Source organism: Zeus faber (genome assembly GCF_960531495.2).
Source record: "Zeus faber genome assembly, chromosome: 2".
In the NCBI taxonomy this organism is placed as follows: domain Eukaryota; kingdom Metazoa; phylum Chordata; class Actinopteri; order Zeiformes; family Zeidae; genus Zeus; species Zeus faber.
This window is the reverse complement of record NC_137189.1, coordinates 25462133-25482488: the sequence shown is the minus strand read 5'-3', so window position 1 is coordinate 25482488 and position 20356 is coordinate 25462133. Positions and strand designations below refer to the sequence as shown.

Here is a 20356-nt window from a genome sequence, read left to right as displayed (position 1 = left end):
TCTTGCATTTGGAATAGGAAATATTTTCTCATATTTTATTTAGGAAAGTATTACTTAAAATATAGCGATGGGGTCTAGTGTAACAGCAAAGTCAAATTGCACAGAAGGAGCAGGAACACTTACAAAATGTGGATATAAATACTCGGACAGCTAGAAAAATACACGGTCCTCTCAGACTCTTCATACATATCAACAGTTTCACAGACAATAAAACATAACAATAATTAAAACACAGTTGGCTCTGTCACGCTAAACTAGCACCAGCTGCTAAAATCAGACATTTGATTTTGGCATAATCTTATACCTACAAATACCAATGTCTTTAAAATAAAGTGAGAGGATTTATGAAGTATTAGCTCTTTTCGATCAAAATAAAGAATAATCCCTACGTACAGTAAGTTATAAACAAAGACACACAACCCATGAATTATTGATGAATTATTGGCAGATTTCTTTTTTTGTCATTTGCATGAATCAATTAGCAATGCCCGTCTTGATATTAACTTATAGCACTTTCTCTATTTACAAAACAATATACACACAGGAAGAGAGCTGAGGCTGGATGAGGAGCAGGATCCACCAAACACTGTTTTAATATTATTTAAGAAAACCCTGAGCGAGCTACAGTGTTGGCTGCCGGAAAAAAAATTGTCGTTTTTTTTTCTTATTCTTCTCTTCGTTCCGTGTGACGGTAATTTCCCAACAGTGAAAACAGTTTGACATCTTTATGAAACTTATTGAGGTTTGAGCTGTTTTTTTTTTTTTGTTGTTTTTTCTTCCATTTTCAGTTCTTTGTGTTGTTGAAAAGGTTGTAAAAGCAGTTTTAAATCGGTTTACAAAAGGTCTCATCTCCACCGTGTGTTCACAACACTTTGTACACAGCAAGATTCTGCTAAAAAATGCAGTTAAGTAAATGCACATTCAGGCGAATTCAGAATCTGCAAAATGTTGTGAGTATGAGTATTGCTTCAAACAAGAAGTATTTATTTAAAACGATCAACCAATGAGTCGTCATATTTATCATCGATGGATGCGGCACAACACTTATTTAATCCAAAACAAAAGTCCTGTAATGTTTCCAGGCATCCAGTATATTTTCTCTGCAATAAATATTAGAAAAGCTGCAGAACCAGAACCAGGACCTGGACCTAGAACTGGGCCTAAACCTGATCCCAAACAAGGTCATCCTGCGGCGTGACAGATTCTGTACAGTATCGTTACAGTGCAATGGATTAAAATGCGTTTCCCTGGGTTGGGGTGGAGGTGGGTGGTGTAGCCACTAAATATAAAGTAGAAAGTCCAGTCCAGACCCCCCCTTCACCCTTGAGACACGGAGTCAATCAGTCAAAGTCCCGACTCCCGGCTTCAGGTTTCCTTCTTATCTCGCTTCAGCCCTGCTAAGTGCTTCACGTTGATGGCGGGTGGGGTTCGGGTGGGTGGGGGTGGGGTTCCATTGGAGGGGTGGGTTTCCGACGCCCCCCTTAGACGTCGTTGGAGCCCTGGCTAGTGCAGGAGGAGAAGCTGTCGTACAGCGAGTCGCTCAGGGAGCCAGCGGCATCCGTCCCGGGTTTGGCGGAGAAGCTGGAGGAGGAGGAGGCGGGCGGAGGCTCCGCCCGGCGGGGGTCCTCCCTGCGGACCACCACCAGGCCCCCCACGTCTGCGAGCCTCGTGTCGGGGTAGAGGGCCCCGCCGTGGTTCAGCTGGTTTAGGGATTCCAGGGAGACGCCCAGGAGGGAGCCTGGCGCCGGCGCAGTGCTGCCGACCGGAGACTTCTCTGGAAGAATCTCCTTCTGCAGAGGAAGAGGAGGAAGAGGAGGAAGAGGAAGAGGAGGGTGGGGAAGAGGGCGAGGAGGACCTTGAGTAAGAGAAGCTGTCGATGAAGACCTCCATATCTACAAGTTCAATGATAGACTTTTTGAGAGCCTCGTAATGATGGTTTGAGCAACATTAAGGACCAGCTTTGTATCAGAAAGATAGAAGTGACAATCCTCCACCGGACATTTCACCACGTTTTTTTGGGCCGAGCTTTAGATTCTTGTTTGCCGCTTTGGACAAAGCACCCAACCTCTGTTCTCCAAACGGAAAGATTTAAAAACCCGCCGACTTCCATGGTGCTGGAAGGTAATGTGGTGACAGACATGGTCTGCGACTGGAACCTGATTCAGATTCCTCCTCCTCCGTGATGACAAACGACCACTGTTCCTATCATTTACCTCCCGTTAGGAGATGACGCCTCTAACCTGGACGCTCCCCCGCGCCCCCCAATTGGTATCCATCCTTATCAGCAGCAGCTTGGTCGGTTGCCGGGGGCGACCGGGTGATTTAAGTGGCTTTAATAACCTTTCACAAACACTCAAGAGACTGATGTAAAGCTCAGCAGCTCACATCACGGCCCCCGTGGCCCCCCATTCATCATCCTGACAAAATGTGACAGCCCTGCCACAAGCTGACTCCCCTCCTCCTCCTCCTCCTCCTCCCCTTCCCTTCCTCTTCTCCTTCCTTTACCCACTCGCTCCGAAATTTGTTCCTGAACTTTCTCGTGTGCTTTTTGGTCTGCGTTGGTCTTTGCATCCTCTCGTGTTTTCCTCCCCGACTCATCTACACCTCCCCTCCCCCTCTCAGTCGTCCTCCCCCCTGTCACCCCCCGCCCCATTCGACAGATGACTGACCGACCTTTGGTGGGAACCAACATTAGTGGAGCTTTCTGGGTCTCTTTGCAGGGGGTCGTGTGGCCATCTCTCCCAAAAATGTGTGACATTCTATCAGCCTCCGCAGTGTCCTCCGCATTTGTTGCGCCTTCTCACCTGAGGCGCTGATAACGTGGCGAGTGGGGGGGTAATTTGGCGGCAGCGGGGGTGATGTGGTGAAACCCCAAATCTATCAGAGGAAGGTGAGTCCAGTGCTGGACTCATCGTCCCTCGATGAGGCGAGCTCCCATCGATCCTCATATCATATTCACCCACTTTTTAAAGTGGTTGCCAGCCATGTGTCTGGTGTTGCCGAGTTTGAATTGTTTTGTCATTGAGTCCGATCAATTTGATTGATAGATTTCCCAAACAGATGGTCCAAATGTGATTGCCCAGGGCAACTAGGCAACCGTTATTGACAAGCCCCTACTGTAAGTATGGCCCAAAATGTAATGATTCAAAACATTTACGTTTAAATTCAGATGTCTTGGATTGATCATGGAGTGATTCCCGTCCATCCTTCTTTTTGCATCTAAAGGGAAGAATGTGCCATAAATTGGTTGGATGCTTTTCAATGCTTTTGCGAGTTACAGGGAGACCTGAGGGGTTGGGAAAGCCTTCAACCCCCTAAAGAGGCCGCCAAAAATACAATAAAAGAAGGGCAGATTGGTTCATAATTTTTCCAAAATAACAAAGTTATTATAGATGCTAAACAGACTGCACCGTATCCTGAGGGTGTTCTTGCTTCTGGACATTTTGCAGTTCCCTAACTGTTTTGGTTGACACTTTTCTAGTGGAGCCACCAAATGTGATCTGCAGAAACCAGAAACAGACAGATTGTCCGTTTCTGGTTTCTGCACAAGAAATCCAAACAATCTATTTCTCTTGCTGCATGTGGTGGTACGGTTAAAAAAAAATTGCTACTTCAGTTACTGTGCGTCTCCAGTTAACTGGACTGCACTTTAGTTTTAATTAGGACTGTCAATCGATTCAAATATTTTATCGTGATTAATCGCATGATTGTACATAGTTAATCACGATTAATCACATATTTTTTATCCGTCCAAAATGGTCCTTAAAGGGAAATTTTTGTATAATACAGGGTGTTTAATACCCTTATCATCATGGGAGTGGAGAAATAAGCTTGCTTTTTGCAAATGTAGTTTATTGGAAATCAATTAACAACCTACAATAATGACAAATTTTGTCCAGAAACCCCCAAAGGTACTGCATGAAGCCTAAAAAAATGTGCAAATCTTAACATGGCAAACTCCAGCTCACCCGACAACAGAACGGAACAGAACCGATGGACATATTGACCTGCTACTCAGCGCTAAAGTTTGCAGTTGGACCTCCAACAGCGCGCCGCTTTGCTCGGTGCAGATCCTACACGTTATGTTGGCGCAGAGGCGGGTGGCAACCTCTCCAGTGGCTCTGTCCGTGTAGTGTGTAATTTTACTCACTAATTTAACTTTTTCTACTGCACGCATTGTGTAGATCTGTTTTTATCCTATGGATATGGCTTTTTCTTATCTGCAAGACGGTGGTGAATACCTTGTTTATTCAAGGGAACAGCTGCTCTCACTCCGAACAATGGGGCACGCTGGCAATGTTTACCACATACCAGAGGAGACGCAGTTACCGGGGCTTTAGAGCTGCTACGCTAAGGCTAAGCTAATGACAAAGCGGTGGCGGTACAAGCCCTATATTCCGTCGATAGTGATGGGGAACGTCAACTCGCTGGCCAACAAGGCCGACAAACTGGGTTCCCTGGTGAGGAACCAGAAGATTGACAGGGAGTGGAGTTTACTGTTTCATGGAAACGTGGCTAACCGGCAAACACCACAGATGCGCATGTGGATTTACTTGAATTCACTACTGTGAGGGGGGACAGGGACACTATGTCGCTTTGGCAAGCGCAAAGGAGTGGGACTCAGACTCTTGATTAAGCTCAGGTGGTGCAACCCAAGACATGTAATTGTTAAAGAGACTATCTGCAGTCGGGACATGGAGCTGCTGGCAGTGAGTCTCCGACCATATTACATGCCCGGGGAGTCCTCACACGCCACTGTTGTTTGCGTGTACATCCCTCCAAGGCTTGTGACGGCGTGTGACGTCATCAGCTCCACTATCGCGAGACTATTTCATTGTGTGACACGTCGGTGCCATCTTAACTCAAGGTCAGGCAAACGGTCATTACAACAGAACGTGTGTTGATGCGCCAAAAAAATGAATTTGTGTTCACGCGTTACTATTGCATTTACTTTGAAAGCCCTGTTTTTAATGTTTCTTTGACTTGCTGTATTTCGGACTGTACTGCTCCTCCAGGCTGGAAATGTCCGGCTGAGGGGGGCAATGCTGCAAAATGCTCTTTTCAGCGCAATAAACCCTGTAGACCACTGTAATTGCATGGAACACAAGTAGTGACGATTGAATTTCGATGTCCCATTAAAGATGTGCGGCGCACGGCCGATTGCCAATTTGTCCCGAGTGTCGTGTTTTCCTGCGACCTCCACCGCGCCCTGCACATGCAGCCCGGGCTGCAGCCGCTGCTCAGTGGTGGTCCAGGGACCCCCGGTGAGGAAGTTCGATCCGCCAGTAATTGTGTTCCTCCAAAGTCAAATTCAATCAGAGATAAGGCAGCCTCTTCTAAAAATGGACATACGGAGCGTTCTGGAAGAAACGCAGAGCACCTGAGGATACTCTCTCACTGTCAAACAGCTGCGCTGATCCCGATAACCTTGTTGTTTCTGGAGGCTTAAGGTTGTGCCGGTAGCCAGACTGTGCTGCGGTGCAGCTCCCACCATAAGTCCAAACATGGAGTAGAAATCTGTAAAAACAGACGCTTGTGCTGAAGTGTCTGGTCCTAAATTCTGCGTCGTTTGCATCAGTTCCTGATGCTGCAGAAATGACCAAAAAGTTCCTCATTGTTTTTAAATGTGACCTGCAGTTTTCAGTCATACTTGCATTTACTCCAGGGGAACCAATACGCTGCTGTCAGTGGTTTATACCTTTCTTCTAAAATGCTCTTTGTGGCCTAAAGGAACCACTCTTATTGTTGGAGTGGAAGAGAATAGGTGAACATTTATCTCCCGACAAAAATACTTGGTATATGATGTATATAACCCTCCATGATAGAAACGTCACTGCCTCTCAGAGCTGTGGTCAGATTCACATGTGCAGCGTTGCAGTTTCAGTTTGGCACATGATGCTAATGCTGCGTTAGTGCTGGTATTGGAGTAGAGTGACTCAGGGCTCTGTTCTGGGTCCTCAAAAATATTCCATCGAAGGCAAAATGCTATGCGGTGGTGGATGCTTGGCTGGTGGTCGAGTACCTGCCAGGCTCCAACTTTGAGTACAACGGCAAAAAGAAAGGAGTTCAGATAAACACAAACACAGAAAACAATGATAAAACCACAGCGCCCGATTAAAGGGGACCTATTAAGAAGAACCCATTTTTTCAGTGATTGTGTACATACATTTTGTCTCTGATGGGCCTACCAACATGCAAACTGTGAAATAATGCAACCCACTCCGTTTTTTGGGAGCTGTCTGAAACATCCCGTTCACATTTGCAGCCAACCCCTACGTCACGCCGGGCTTCAGCAGAATTAGAACTGCCCCCCATCAGAGTAACTCAACAAACAAAGGAATTAATACCAACTGTCCGTGAAGAAACCACAACGAGTAGGAGGGCCGCCTTGGTGTGCACGGAAGCTTGGGGCGCGGGTCTGGGTGGAGCCGGAGATTTTGGTGGTAGTAGCAAATATTAAAACGAGAACTTTGTTTTCCAAAACAGGCCTTTTCTAAAAAGAGAGTCTGGTCACCGTAGTGAATAGGCCTTGACACCGCTCAGCACCGCACGCTGTGTAAAGTCTATAGAGTCTCAAAGTTCAGCTCAAATTATAATATTCTGCTTCTACTCTGCAGCCCAAAAGTTGCAGCACTCAGGAGCGAGTCAGGAACAGAGCTTTACTTTCACCTCCCGCCCACTGACCTGCACCAACTCTCACATTTGTTTGACTTCTTTTTCACAATAAGGATTTCTGTGTCAGGGTGCTTGTGCGTTGGAGGCGGGTGGAGGAGGTTGGAGGTGATTCCACGCACACATCCTCTGCTGGAGGCCATTTCATGGTTTCTAATTCTCATTTGTCATTCAGCAGCGTTAAATAGGCTACTGGTCGGCAAATCCCCCCCGACACCGCAAAGCGCCACGATCGAAAGTAATTAGGAAGCCATCTTTTATAGGAAAACATGAGCAACTGTTTTGAAGGGCTGTGTGTGTGTGGGGACAATACCCCCAAAACTGAATGCCTAAAAACCTCAAAGCTCTCTCTGTGGTTTGGCGAATGGAAGGCTAAAGCTGCTGAACAGGTCGCTGGCATTTGGAACGTCTAAACTATGTGTTTTCCGAATTCAGGAATAACACATGGATCGGATTTATTAACTATTAAAAATATTCCCCACATTTTTTTTAATATATTTTAATGTCTGGAAGTTCTGTCCATGGGCAAAATACCAACAATCCTTAACTTCTCGGTTTCTTGGCCTGAATGGAAATAAATTCCCACTTTAATGCAACAATTGCCACAAAATGTCCAATATGGATCCAAAATGGCATCTATGCATCCTTGTTTGGGACCACGAGTTACCATAGAAACCCTCACAGTTCTAATGCATCCATGAATAACACGTAATAATAAGGGTATTGAATGGTGTTTATCTCTACATAGCTGCATGTCACCAATATACACACACACACACACACACACACACACACACACACACACACACACACACACACACACACACACACACACACACACACACACACACACACACACACACACACACACACACACACACACCAATCAGCCACAACATTAAAACCACTGACAGGTGAAGTGGATAACATTGATCATCTCGTTCCAATGGTGGCTGTCAAGAGGTGGGATATATCAGGCAGTAAGTGAACAGTCAGTCATTGAAGTTAATGTGTTGGAAGCAGGAAAAATGGGCAAGCGTAAGGATCTGAGCCACTTTGACAGGAACCAAATTGTGACGGCTAGACCACTGGGTCAGAGTATCCTCAAAATGACAGGTCTTGTGGGGTTGTTCCCGGTATGCAGTGGTTGGTACCTACTAAACGTTGTCCAAGGAAGCACAGTTGGTGAACCTGTGACAGGGTCATAGGCGCCCAAGGCTCATTGATGCGTGTGGGGAGCAGAGTCCAGCCCGTCTGGTCTGATCCCACAGAAGAGCTACTGTAGCACAAATTGGTGAAAAATGCTGCTATGATAGTGTGTGTGTCAGAACACACAGTGCATTGCAGCTTGTGCGGATGGTGCTGCGTGGCCGCAGACCGGTCAGAGTGGCCATGCTGACCCCTGTCCACTGCCGAAAGTGCCTACAATGGGCATGTGAGCATCAGAACTGGACCATGGAGCAATGAAGATGCCCTGGTCTGATGAATCACGATTTCTTGTACATCATGTGGATGGCCAGGGTTAGGGTCCGATCCGATCCAGCATCTGTGGGATGTGCTGGAACAACAAGCCCGATCCATGGAGGCCCCACCTACAACTTCCAGGACTTAAAGGATCTGCTGCTAACGTCTTGGTGCCAGATGCCACAGGACACCTTCAGAGGTCTTGTGGAGTCCATGCCTCCAGGGGTCAGAGCTGTTTGGCATTATTAGTGGTGGTTATAATGTTGTGGCTGATCGGTTTATACGTGTATATATAGTATATATATATATATATATATATATATATATATATATATATATATATACACACACACACACACACACACACACACACACACACACACACACACACACACACACACACACACACACACACACACACACACACACACACACACAGTATACACAGTGGCATGCAAAAGTATTCAAACCCCTTGAACTTTTCCACATTTTGTGACGTTACAATCACAAACGTCATGGTATTTTATTGGGATTTTATATGATACTGTGGAGTGGAAGGAAAATGACACATGGTTTGAAAACATTTTTACAAATAAAAAACTGAAAAGTGTGGCGTGCAAAAGTATTCAGCCCCCCTGGGTCAATACTTTGTAGAGCTACCTTTCTTCTGGTCTTTTGGAATTTTCAAGTCTTGCCAGAGATTCTCAATTGGATTTAGGTCTGGACTTTGATTGGGCCATTATAACACATGATTATGCTTTGATCTAAACCATTCCATCGTAGCTCTGGCTGTATGTTTAGGGTTGTTGTCCTGCTGGATGGTGAACCTCTGCCCCAGTGTCAAGTCTTTTGCAGGCTCTAACAGGTTTTCTTCCAAGATTGCCCTGTATTCTGCTCCATCCATCTTCCTATCAACTCTGACCAGCTTCCTTGTCCCTGCTGAAGAAAAGCATCCCCACAGCAGGTTGCACTGGATCTTATTTAGGGGTGTCAGAGTCAAGGGGGCTGGATACTTTTGCAGGCCACATTATTTGTAAACAATGTTGAAAACCATGTATAATTTTCATTCCACTCCACACTTAGGCGCCACTTTGTGTTGGTCTGTCACATAAAATCCCAATAAAATACATTAACGTTTGTGGTTGTAACATGACAAAATGTGGAAAAGTTCAAGGGGTATGAATACTTTTGCAAGCCACTGTGAATATATATATATATATATATATATATATATATATATATATATATATATATATATATATATATATATATATATATATATATATATATATATATTTATATATCTTAAAGCTAGGCAAAGTTTTTTCAAATTTTTATTATTTTAATTCAAAAGTATTTTTATATGAAAGCAGTAGTGCATATGGCGCTTTTACCAACTTTTTTCTTGTTTACCCACTATTTCTGGTAGCATATGTAAATAGGAAAGTTGGAAATTAAATTTGGATGAAAAATATCCACATTTTTTCCTCTCTCTGATCTCCCAGTCAGCTTCATCATCTGGAAGGGGCCGGGCCTCGTACTCACGCTTAGCCGCTCTCCTGGTCCCGGGTCTTGCAGCGTCTCGTAGTGGGAGAACCTCCTGGACTCCAGCTGGTCCCAGTCCATGATGGAGAGGCTCCTCAGGGCATCCTCGCTCTGGACGCCTGGGGACACAGGAGGGGGTTATATAGTTTATTATAATAATGGTAATAATCATGTATTTAGGCAAATGTATTTTTGGCGTGGTTTAATTCCTGTCAGACTATAATTGTTCGTAAAGAACTAGTCTCATAATTATGATTTGTGCAATTATGATAATAATTCTGATATTAATTATGCAACCAAAATATATACTTTAACAATTATGGCAATTCTGTTTATAATTTGTTCAAAATACATGCTCAAAGACACAATTACAATTACAATCACATGGAATAAAATGATGCATAAACAATAATAAAACATAGTGGGAGTTCCTTACATTAAATACAATTTTGAAAAGGTATGTTTTCGACGATATTGTTATTATTAAAAAAGAGGCCGATCAGAAGAGCTGATCACCTGACGCAAAACATGCAAGACAATTTATTTCTCCCTGTTATGCATGGCAGTGTTTCCCATACATTGATTTATTTGTGGCAGCCTGCCACTTGATCAACATTGACTGCCACATATTCATTTTCTATTTTTTTGTTTTACTATTTAAATCAAAATCCTTGGCCCGCTCTCTCTCTCTCTCTCTCACTCGGACCCATCTGTGAATAGCTCCTCCTCTCCCTGCACACTAGAGCATAGATCTGGCCCAAAAACACAAGCCCCACCCAATCCGAGCCCGTGCACGTTCTGTCTGGCTTGGCAAAGGCCCGTTCCATTGACTGCACTTATGGGCTGGCCCGAGCCCAGTTTAAAACCCAAATTTTCCTCCTAAGTTGACTGTTTATAAGTAAACTAATTCTGATTCCTGTTTGAATGACTCTCTCAAACCACATTAAGCGCGCTTTGGCTGCCTGGCATTAGAGCTGTCCACTTGTGAGCATCACTAAAGAAGCATGTTAATGCCGGGTGTAAACGGGGTCTAAATCCAAAGCTTTGCCCCTCATGCCTAAAAGAGAGAGTGGAATATGTTGCACATGTCGCCTGTCAATAAATAAACGGTCGTCAATTCACAATACTTTCTATTCGCTTAATTTTAGTACTTGATATCAAATGTTGTTAAGAACAATTGAAAATGCTACACGATAAACAGAAGGCTTCAGATTCATAGACCCTGTGATCCGTATTGGGCGATACTGCTTCAAGCGATCAGTGATTGGTGGCCACCCCCAAAAAACCTGATTGGAGCACCCTTGGTAATGATTATACAAATGGTACATTTTTGGCAAGATATTAACAGCGATTTGATGTTAATGATCAATGTTAATAATTATTAGGAGGAAGGACCACTTGCCCGTTAAATTATTAAAATATTTTCTTTTTTAAGAATGACAATATTCATATTAAATATATTTGGTGTTAATATTTGGTGTTAACACCAAATCCCCATTAATAAAATATATTTTGCATATAAGTATTTCAATGACCTGTACTGCTACTCGGGATCCTGAACGGGGTGTCTGGCGTGATGCCTGTCCCGTCGGCCTCCGTCTCCGTGTCGCTGCTGCTGCCTCCTGGGTACGAGCAGACCCTTGGAGTCTGGACCTGAGGAGGAGGAGGTGGAAGGAGTCAGATAACAAGATGGAGGCCTGGAGCAGCTGAGAGAAGTGACTGGACCTTCTCAACCTCCAAGATCCTCAACAAGATTCATTTGATCAGATTCACTCCCCTGAGGGGGAAAGCTGTATTTTAAGTCATTTTAGTAATTTCTGAATGCTTATGAATGTATGTGTGTGTGTGTGTGTGTGTGTGTGTGTGTGTGTGTGTGTGTGTGTGTGTGTGTGTGTGTGTGTGTGTGTGCAAAATAACATTATCCACTCAGTAAATATCACCACAAATGAAGTGAAATATAATTTTTTGTATCAGACAGAATGTGTTGGTCAGATGGTGACACTGAAAAGTTGGCAGCGATTCTCGTTTTGTATTGAATGTAAGAATGTTGATAGATACAGCACGGCGGCACAGTGCATTACACTGCAAGAAGGTCCTCGGTTCAATTTCCGCCTGGGGCGCTGTTGGCACAGCGCTCAGAGGGTATCTCCTGATTAGGGGCCTTTCTGTGTGGAGTTTGCATGTTGTGCTCACATGGGGTTTCCTCCATATAACATCACAAGAACCCCACTTAAAACGTGCACAACAAACATCGTTTGACCAGCGATGGACATGGAGGTTGGTCCCCGGGCGTTTTATTGTGAGCTGCCCCCCGGAGGAAGGACAAGCCTTGATGGGATAAATGCGGGAAAGACATTTCAAGGCCTCCATCTGCGTGTGTGTGTGTGTGTCGGCGGTAGCTGCACGTAATGCACGTGTTGTGGGTGTTTGTGACAATAAAGACAAGCTAAGCTTGTCCTGTTTAATCTTAGAATTGTATCGTAAACCATTTCTTCAAAATCAGATTGAATCTATATTAAATCAAATCAAAAATGTGGAATGGTTGCACAGTTGCCAATCATGCATCAGTTGGTGGTTGCAGTGTTCTAATAATTTTAAAAACCGAGCGATAATGATCCGATATAATCCATATTGGAATATTACTCAAGCAATATTGATAATATTAACAAATATATAGCTAAACATAAATGTATTTTTTTGGTAATATTTCACATGTTTTTCATTAGGGTAAACAATGCAATAACCAATATTTTGATTGAAGTCAAACTTTTTTTTCCTCCAGTTTGAACTATGCTAGAACATGTTGAAAGGTTTTGTTCTGTGACCTGATGTTTATTTAATTCTTTAAATTTAGGATTTTTTATCTTTTTTATTTTTTTTCCGAAAAAAAGTGGCTGCCAACGGCCAAAATGTGGTTGCCAACTGGGCAACCGTTGTTGTCGAGCCCTGGCATGTTTTACCCATTTAATCTTCAATCTCACTCAAACAGGCAGACAGAGACAGACAGACAGGTGACCTACACTCCTGGTATCGTGGTCCCAGGTCCGGCTCCTCGTCCTCCGTTCCAGGTCTTTCTCTTTCTTTTTGCTCAGCGTCTCCGTCCGCAGTTCATCTATAATTCAACACAAATATGAATCACGTTTCAGAAAGAAAAATAAAACTGTGGCTTGGAGTCAACTTAAAAGAAAACTCTAATTTGTTAAATCCTTTTTGTTTTCACCTGAGTTGGTCACATTATTTTCAATGTTTGATTAGCCTTATTTCACCTCTTTTTCTGCTTGATGTGATTTCAGTTTTACACTTTCACCTTTTATCCACTTTGTATGGAAATGTTTTTTCCTTTATTCCCTTTTTAATGTGATCCCTCCATCCTCCTTCCCATCCAATCCTCCTTCCTTCCTTCTTCATCCTACCTCCATCCTCCATTATCCCTCCATCCTCCGTTATCCCTCCATCCTTCCTCCCATCCATCCTTCTGCCCATCCTTCTCTCTCTGCCTGAGCAGCGACATGTGATATCCGTCCATCACGTTTGATTAGTTGTTTGCAGCTTCTCGGCTTTCCACAAATAAAATTTAATGCATGGTGACTAAGCATCCAGCCCCTAGTGCATTCTGGGAAAGATGCTGCTCACAGGATTTATATGATTTAATATTTGGAGGCTTTACAATACGCTGGATGACGTTTTAATACAACATTGTGGATTTATCAGACTTATGACATCATGGGTGGATTGCATTCATTTTTATATAAGTTTTATTGTTAGTTTTTAACCTGGCCCGGTATCTTTATGAACCTGATTTAGTTTGTATTGGTGTCTAAATTATAGCCAACCATGCATGTGAAGTGTAGATTTTTCTTCACTGACAGATCAACAGGTTGTTTTTAAGAAAATTCGGACTGTTCTAAACTGAATAAATCACTGATGTTGGGATAGACTCAAAGCTCCTACATCCAGATCCAGGACGCGAAGACCGGTGGCCATCACTAAGACTGCTGTGTCGCCATGGAGACTAAGTGATGATGCTGATCCAGTAGGGTGACGCGTCTCATCTTCCCTCTGACACCAACCTCCCACTGCCACGACACTGCCTGATCTATGACTAAGACCACCCGGTTATCTAATCATATCAACTACCTGTCCTCTGGGGGGAGAGAGGGAGGACGGGGGAATGAGAGGATGGATGGAGAATGGGAGAGTGGAACGATGGGGAATGGGAGGACACAGTGGGCGGACCGAGAGTGGGAGGACGGTGAGAGGGAGAGTGGGAGGGAGGACGAGAATTGGGAGGGCAGGGTGGGAGGACAGAGTCCAATGTCATCCGCACCATCAACGATCGTCAATGCACATGATTCTTTCAGTTAATCATGTCCATAGTTGACAGTCTTTCATCAAGTTGTTTACCTCCTAACTAGTAATAATGATAAAAATATACTCCTAATAACCTAACACTCGTAACACTGTGACCAGGTTGTAAATCAAGTTTTTCCGTCCTCGAGACGCAACACAAGGTGAGTTTCCCATCAATCTTGACCAGGAAGACATTTATTTATATAAGGCAAGATCATTTATTATAAAAACAGGAAGTCGTGCCATTAGTGGCCGACAATAAAACACATGCTGAGCAGATGAGGCTGCTCGTGGTCTTAAAGGAAATTTAGCTTTTTGCGATCGCAATTATTGATCCAAATTCAACCTCAATCTCTGCAATATTTGCCAGAGCTTGGAATTTTGCGAAATTCCTCCACTCTTCGACATTAAACGGTAAAAATTAACAGAGCTTCAAATCATTGTCCTGAACCCAGAGTTGTACAGAACTGCACTATTTGCTGCTTACTGTGTAGAATTTAAAGGATATTAGTATTTTTGGTCCCAATAAACACAAAACCCACAAGCTCTCAGTCCTACCTGAAGGGGGCGCTCTGGGGATGTGATTCGGCCCGTTGTGCGGGCGACCACAGCAGGGCACGGCAGGGTCCGACAGCGAGTGGCCCATGATGCACCGGGGCAGGGAAGGCACTTTGTCGTCGGCCTGTGGGGTAAGGGAGGTGTCCAGGTCTATTGCGGGTGTGGGGTCACCGGACACACGGCCCGGGCTGGACTCGGATTTGGGAACATGCCGCCCGTTGGCCCGGGTCACAGGGTCGGGGAAGGTCCCGATCCCGCTGTCCAGGGTCCGCATCTGGCAGCTGGTGCCTGGGGGAGGGAGGGGTGTGGGGTGTGTGGAAGAGGAAGAGGAAGGTGAGGACCGAAGGAAGGGGTCGGAGAGGAGTCACATGCAGCGGAAGGGGTTGTGGGCGAACAGGGCGTCTTAAGGTTTGGGAACAGGAAGTAAGGTAGGCAGGGGGCACAGGAAACAGTGTCAAATTCTCATAATGCATCGGAAATGCCATTTATATCCTTGATACCCTTTATACCCCCTGGGGATTAACTAGCGTTGGGTTAAAAAATAAATATACTATACAATTTCCATTTCTGAATCGATTTGAAAATAGTATTATCAATACTGTTTGGAAGTCATGCAAACATTTCCTGCCGCCATAGTTGCAAATTAAGTGAAATATTTCAGATGGTTACTACTAACTACAACTAAAAAGTTGGCAGCAATCCTCGTATATAAAATGTTCATATATTGATCTAGAATCTTATGGTTAGCTGTTTTATCGATATTGAATAGAATTGTGCCCCTTTGTATCTAAATCTATTTGTAAGATCCTGCCTAATAGCTGCACCTATCATGAACTATACCCATACACAGTATTTACTTACAGGTAGTTACTGTATAACCAGCTCTGTGCAGTAAACATGTCCTATATCCGTTTAGGTATCAGCTTTGAATGGGCGTTCTCAGTCCTTACGCTGTTGACACTCTTAGTATTGACACCCTATGATGTGCACAACAAAAAACTGTCCTATATAAAAAAATGCCCAATGAAACTCTACAATGGAGTGCACGTTTCCTGGAGTGCACGCTGATCTGCGTGGCCAAGGAACTACGGCAAAGCGGCAACAGATAGACTTTATTCTGACAACAGAGTCTGGAGCCGTGACTCAGGGAGGAGCAGATGGGCGGCCTTCAGCAGCGGCCAACCTCTTCGAACTGTGAACAACAACAGCCGATGCCATAGCCTACGGGAATTACTGCTCTGGCTGACTCTCAACAGAAAGAAGAAAGAAGAAAATATAAAAACAAGAATTAATAACAACAAGCTGATGGTTTGGTTGGGGAAAGAGTAATGGCTCAAGAAGTCCCTCGTTCTCAACAAATCCAAACAAACTTTTATTTCTGTTGTGATTGCATTGCATCCCACCATCTTTAACAGGGCATCTGCAATCTGGAAATACTATGTATACTGGAGATCCTGTGTGTCCTGAGGAAGCTCTGGCTGGTAGCAGTGTTGATCACCTTGGGACTCCTGCAGTGATTTATGTTCTATTTTTCAGACCTGAGTCGATATCCACAGGTTCACTGTCTCCAGTGGAATGTCAGCAAAAGGCGGCGCTGCCAACACACTTTCTTTCATGTGCATTTTCCTCAATAAATCAAAGCTGTTTTTCTGGCTCTCAACAATAATTTACACGATTAAATTTTTACACGGAAAACGGGCGGCCTTACAGGGCTCCATCAGGGTTTTTTCCACAACTATCCATAACTTCCAAATAGTCCAACCTGACGTTCAGAAAAGACACTGATCCTTTAGCTCCGTGCATAAACACTGAATTCCAGATTCTTATTATCACTTGTTAGATGAAGTGTTAAGGAAGCCTATTGAAGGAGGTCCAATAAGTGTCAAGGATCAAGGCTGAGCTTTTGCATGTATAGGGTGCCTCGAACCACAACTCTCCGTCTTAAGACCAGATCGATAGGTTCCCCAATCTCCTGACAGAACTTTGACGTCACCACCACTGTTGGGGTTGTCACTCAAAAAGTAATATATTACACGTTACTCGTTACTTAAAAAAAAAAAAAAAAAAAGCAATGCCTTACTTTACTTATAAATCCCCGTAGAAAGTAATTTGTTACACTACTCATTACATTACTTTTTTCATTACTCCACAACATCACTTGAGATGCATGGTCACGTAATTGCCACACAGTTAACGTTTTGCCTTCCTGTTTCCCAGCATGCATTGTGTTCAGACTTTGACAGCTATGTTAAGTTTTATTGTAAAGTATACGTTTTAAATGTTGCATACAAGTGTTATGCATGATTGTTCATTGTTAAATTGTAAGTTATTGTTTCTGCTTATGTTGTTAGTGTTTTGTGGCATTAAGTAGTCAAAACGTGGTGGACATTGCTGTTTGGTTTGATGAGGCCAGCGTTCATGTTCATTCTGGGTCAATCTCTCAGTTTGGTTAGCCAATAAAAGGACAGTTAACGCACATCTTACTTCACCCACTGCCACAATACATACATACATACATACATACATACATACATACATACAAAGACTCCTTCATGTATTAGTTATATATAAAATGTGCGTAAGCTAACACAAGTAACCACATAATTGTTTGATTAGTGACTGTAATGCGATTACTTAATTTAGGCGCAGTAACCCATTACATATTCATTGCAGACATATAGAATATTATTACAGTAATGTGTTATTTTGCAACATGTTACTGTAATAAGATTACATTTGTTTCTTTGTAACGTATTACCCCCAACACTGGTCACCACAGACTACAGCGATGAAGGTTTGTACCTAGGAAGCTAAACAATCCATTGCTGTCCTCCGTAACAGTTGACCTCTACCTTCTCTCCAGATTCTGCACTAGCTCTTTGCAGAGGTTGCTTTGGACAGCCACAAAGAGAGACTTTGGATTTCAATATTAAGTCTGGGATCCAAGCCATTCAACAGATTAAGGCATAGCTGGTTAAAGAAAAAAAACTGCATTCGTTTTTAAATAAAACCTTATTTTTCGGTCATTGGGAGTCAAATCGGGTGATTGGCATCATCACCTTTAATTTGTTCCGGTATTGAGAGGGCCGGGCAATGGGCCAATAGTGACCATGTTTGTCGGGGACAGCGATTGTCCCGGTTTGTGGCAGTCGAGTGAAGCTGTTCTTTCAACACTGGATCGATTTAAAAGATTCTGAAACCAATCACTTGGGTCCACTCCCAAGGACTCACTAAATAAGGTTTAGGTTAAAGTAAATTTGTTTCCTGTCAATAGTTATGCCTCAATCTGTTAAATGACGTAGATGTTTGTGCCTGGGGTCTGACACACAGGGGAAGTGGGCTGAATACACCCATTTCAAAATCAAATATAAAACTGTTTGTGCATTTCAATCAATACACGTATTGTCAAATCATACAAATGGCAGAAACAAATTATTAGTATTAATTTGTGTAAGAATATCCATTAAATCTGGAGGTATCTTGTTGATGTACCTCTCGGTACCTTTTCAATTTCACACGTACTGTATGTACGTGTGAAATTCAGTCGTCAGTGTTGCATCACGGGAGTTCACACCAAGGTGGACGTGACAGATGGCTTGTGGTTTGCTGTGCGTCATTGAAGGGAATATAATCATAGTGTAAAGAAATGTCTATATTATTTAGAATTTGTCTTGCTGTAATATTATACCTGGTCACAAAAACAAACGTGTTATAACAATAAACCCATACAACTGCACTTGTTTGTTAAAAAAAAAAAACTCTGTATAAGGGAAAGGAGGGAAAAATAATAGGAAATACAGACATACAGAGAGAGAGCCATAGATTATCAAAGCATATAATGGAATGCCAGGGCTGGCAGTTCAGAATGCCCTCTGTAACCAAACTATAACAAGGTCCACAGTAATTCCACCCACAGGCAACAACCAGTGGATATAATCTACTTTTCTTTTGTTTTTAGCCCCCAATTGCCTCCGTTTCCAAACCTTCAGGGTCTGAGCTTGAGAAAAGCAAAAGCAAAGCAACTCCTCTTCTCTGGAAACTTCCCTCGCTTTGTGTCTGCCCGGTGCAAAGGCAACGGAGCAAAACAGGAGTAAATGAAAATTATCCATCCTAATTAGGGTCTACATAAGAAATTAATATTCCAAACCAGAAGAAACTCCTTAAGATATCTAGATATCTTACTGCTTTCCAACCAGTCGGTATGGGACCAGTGCAGGTGACCAAACCTAAATCGCATTAGGCTGAAATGTCGATCGAGCACCACCTCATTAATGGACGTCACATATTGACGACTTAATAATCTTCAAGTAACAGACACATTTTTATATCACAACTAAATCTTTATATCAATTAATTAAATCATATATATATATATATATATATATATATATATATTAACAATTAAATGTTATATATGTATTTTTTTTTGACCCTGCCTTATCACATAATGCAGCATAAAAACTACTCTGGCGATTGAGAATATCATTAATTTTGTTAAAGCGTCCACAACCAAGGCCTGAGGCACTGGACTGGTCTGGATAGAAAGGTCTGATTGTCAGTGCTGTAAACACATACAATACTTTATTGTACACGTAAAGAAGCTGATAGCTCTCATAACTGCAGCGTTAAGTGGGACACAAGGTGTGATTTTAAGAAACCACGTGTCTCTCCTGGATCCATATGAAAGCCAGAGAACCACAGGAGACGTCATTAGAGCAGAACCAGAGGAAAGAAAGAAACCCCCGAGTCGATTGGAGTTATTGGAACATTAACACATTGGAACACGTAAATAAATGCTTTAATTTGTCTAATATATGGTAACATTGTTTTTGTCAACTTAACTTTGTACACCTTATTTCAGGGTCCTCAACCTTTTTCACCTCCAGGACCAGTTCACCTCAGTTTGATCCTCATTAAGCAACCTCATCAAGCACTGGAACCTCTTGAAGGACCCCTGGGGGACTGCAAACCCCATGTTGAGAACCATTGTCCTGGACTGCCTCCGAGCACCTCGATTGCTTCATAGCTCCTAAATTCTCTCCAATTTAGCCAAGAAGCAGCTAGACTGTCTCCTAGCTTAACTTCTGTCTCTTCTCAACATCCAGGAGGCTCCGTTTGATCCATTTGATCAGATTCAGTCTCTGGTTCCAATCTGTTAAATATCTTTTTCGTTAGATCTAATTTAGTGTCTCTACTCTACAACTAGGATCCAAACACTCATTGTTGAACATTTTTTAATGGTGCTGATGTCTTGGAAACGAAATGAAATAAAATGTTGAACTTTAACTAGTAATCATTTTGTACTGGGGACCGCCTGGAACCTCTGGAAGGTCCCCCAAGAATCACTGGCTTAATATCTCATTTGTTGTTGAATAAAACTGTAATCTATTGACAAATTAAAGCATTTTGTTACTTGACCCAATGACTTCTCTGAATCTACCACCGCAGCTGAAGTTGAAAACTCGTATTTCATATCTGTCTGGATGGTGCAGCAGCCGGAGTATGAAAATATTGACTCAGCGAGTTAATCAGAATTCAGAAGTGATGAAGAGGCATTTATTTTCGGGCTCCGGTGGACCGTAACCCGGCGGACCGCAACCCTTCAGAACAATCTCCCCAAATGAGTTTGACGTATGAAGCCGCGTAAATCCCACGCCGCTCCGCGAGGATGGAGACACGAGTCTGGACTCAGTTTCTGCTACTGATGGAGATTATCTCCATTATCTCCACTCACGCAGAGCTTTGGAGTTCATGTTAATTACAGATC

At 43.1% G+C, this 20356-nt stretch overlaps 1 protein-coding gene across 1 annotated transcript in view; it reads right to left on the bottom strand.

Moving 5' to 3' along the window:
- The window catches only part of LOC307246232 (nck-associated protein 5-like), a gene marked incomplete at its 5' end in the record, with an annotated part of 177029 nt that continues 156673 nt past the window's right edge, over nt 1–20356 (bottom strand). The window contains 5 exons of the mRNA XM_080022094.1: nt 1–1790; nt 9682–9800; nt 11217–11334; nt 12702–12793; nt 14590–14877. Coding sequence (XP_079878220.1) covers nt 1482–1790; nt 9682–9800; nt 11217–11334; nt 12702–12793; nt 14590–14877 — 926 coding nt within the window. The 3' untranslated portion in view covers nt 1–1481. The remainder of the gene's footprint in view (nt 1791–9681; nt 9801–11216; nt 11335–12701; nt 12794–14589; nt 14878–20356) is intronic.